The sequence below is a fragment of the Daktulosphaira vitifoliae genome, unplaced genomic scaffold, assembly GCF_025091365.1.
Source record: "Daktulosphaira vitifoliae isolate Bord-2020 unplaced genomic scaffold, ASM2509136v1 Scaffold_1662, whole genome shotgun sequence".
NCBI classification, from domain to species: Eukaryota; Metazoa; Arthropoda; class Insecta; order Hemiptera; family Phylloxeridae; genus Daktulosphaira; species Daktulosphaira vitifoliae.
Genome location: NW_026101222.1, coordinates 1 through 1,814, shown reverse-complemented (window position 1 = coordinate 1,814; position 1,814 = coordinate 1). Strand labels below are relative to the sequence as shown.

The following is a 1,814-nucleotide window of genomic DNA, read 5'->3' as shown; positions in this document are numbered from 1 at the left end:
ATTGTGAAGAAGTTCCTTATGAAGGCATAGAAATAGTAAACAAAAAATTGACAGATGTGGTTCAAAGATGTAGGCGCAAAAGAAAATTTAAATTGGGGTATACGATTTATTTGAACGCTATTGAAAGTATAGCCTTTACATATATGTATCGGTTCTGCGAGTTTGCTATAGAAATGAATCAAAGATGTGTTGAAATATCATTTTACTTAAAAGTATTTAGTGATACACTTCATAAAATTATATCGATAATTAATAGAGAATGGATTTCTCCTAAACCTCATGAATGTATTTTAGATGTTTACGAAAATCACAAATCTGAGGAAAACAAATTTAACGAAGAAAACGAAAATTACAGAAATGATTTATTACGCTGTATGAATTTAATGAAAGATAAAGTGCACTTTTTAAGAGAACCTAAAGATGAAACAATAAATACAATGACCATAAGCCAATTAGAACACTACAATAATATGAGTTATAACTATATAACTTATCACTTGACTTTAGATAAATATTCTTCTCCTTTGAAACATATAACTGGAGACAAAAGTAAGAAGGAAGTTTTTTTTATAACATTTTATTACATTATTTATGAAGAAAAAATAATAATTTTTATAATTTATGAAATATTTTTAAGTAAAATTTGTCAATCAATTTCAAGATAATGGAATTAATGGGAAATTTATAAAAAATTTATTTAAAAAAACTTAAATTATTCTATTAATATATATTTGGTAGATAACTATACATGTTTAAGAAACAACTATTCTGAGTTAAGATATTTAAGAATCGTTTTTTTTTTCTGTAGATCAAACCTCATGTATTATATGTGAGACAGAACACAGTGGTACGATTTGGCATATTTACTTTTTTTCACCGTGTGGACATGGCTGGTGCTGTGACGAGTGTTTTGGCGATATTGAAGCTTGTCCTATATGTAATGAATTGATTACAAGTACTCCAAAACTAGATATACGAACATCTGTGTCAATAGTTACTGAAAGTATGTATATTATAATTACTTATTGAAACATTAATGAAATAAAATATAAGAAGCGTTTTTTTGTATTGGCTTTTATGTTTGGTAAATTAGCTTGAGTGGTTTAAAAACCATTTTTTTTTTTTTGCTTACTACATAGTCTATCTAACGTTAAAGTTATATACTTTCAATGATAATAATTAGCATATTGGGGGTGATAAAAAGCCCCTTTGCCTCCCACTTGGATACACCACTAAAATTATATATTCATTCAAAAATTATATGATTCTCTAATTTAGAAATTTTACTGAATTCTTTACTTAGTAACCTGTTTAGGAAATTTTTATGGATATATTTTTAAATATTACCAATAAAAAAGTTTTTGATAATAATTGAAATGAAATCATATGGCTATTTGAAATAGTAGTTTTAACATTTTTGCAAGAACGATGTATAATTGTTGTTACGGTTTTTTTAATTTAGCAGAACTAAATTTATACTAAAAAATATATAAACATATCAAATTTTTCGTTTTTTCAATAGCTAAATAAATAGATTACGAATAAAAATTAATTGAAATGTTAAGTCGTATTCAAATTATGAGAGTACGTGGTTGAATTTTGTTAATAAAGTTGATATATAGAAAGCTGTTTTTTTTCGTTCAATGTATATGAAATGTGTCAGTCTCGATGATATGACATATCTAATAACTTTTTTACAATAACTATTTTATTAAACAATTTATTATTTTAAGAAATATTGCCTTCTTGTTTTCATGTTCAAAACATATATGAAACTATTTATTCCTAAAATTATCATGTAACTATCAACATTT

The 1,814-nt window shown here is 24.7% G+C and overlaps 1 protein-coding gene across 1 annotated transcript; it reads left to right on the top strand.

Moving 5' to 3' along the window:
• The first annotated feature begins 6 nt into the window (after positions 1-6).
• Positions 7-1,339, top strand: LOC126909855 (uncharacterized). The gene is made up of 2 exons (XM_050692273.1): positions 7-549; positions 809-1,339. The coding sequence occupies exons 1-2, from the start codon at positions 144-146 to the stop codon at positions 1,027-1,029; spliced, it is 627 nt and encodes a 208-aa protein (XP_050548230.1). The 5' UTR covers positions 7-143; the 3' UTR covers positions 1,030-1,339.
• The last annotated feature ends 475 nt before the right edge of the window (positions 1,340-1,814 follow it).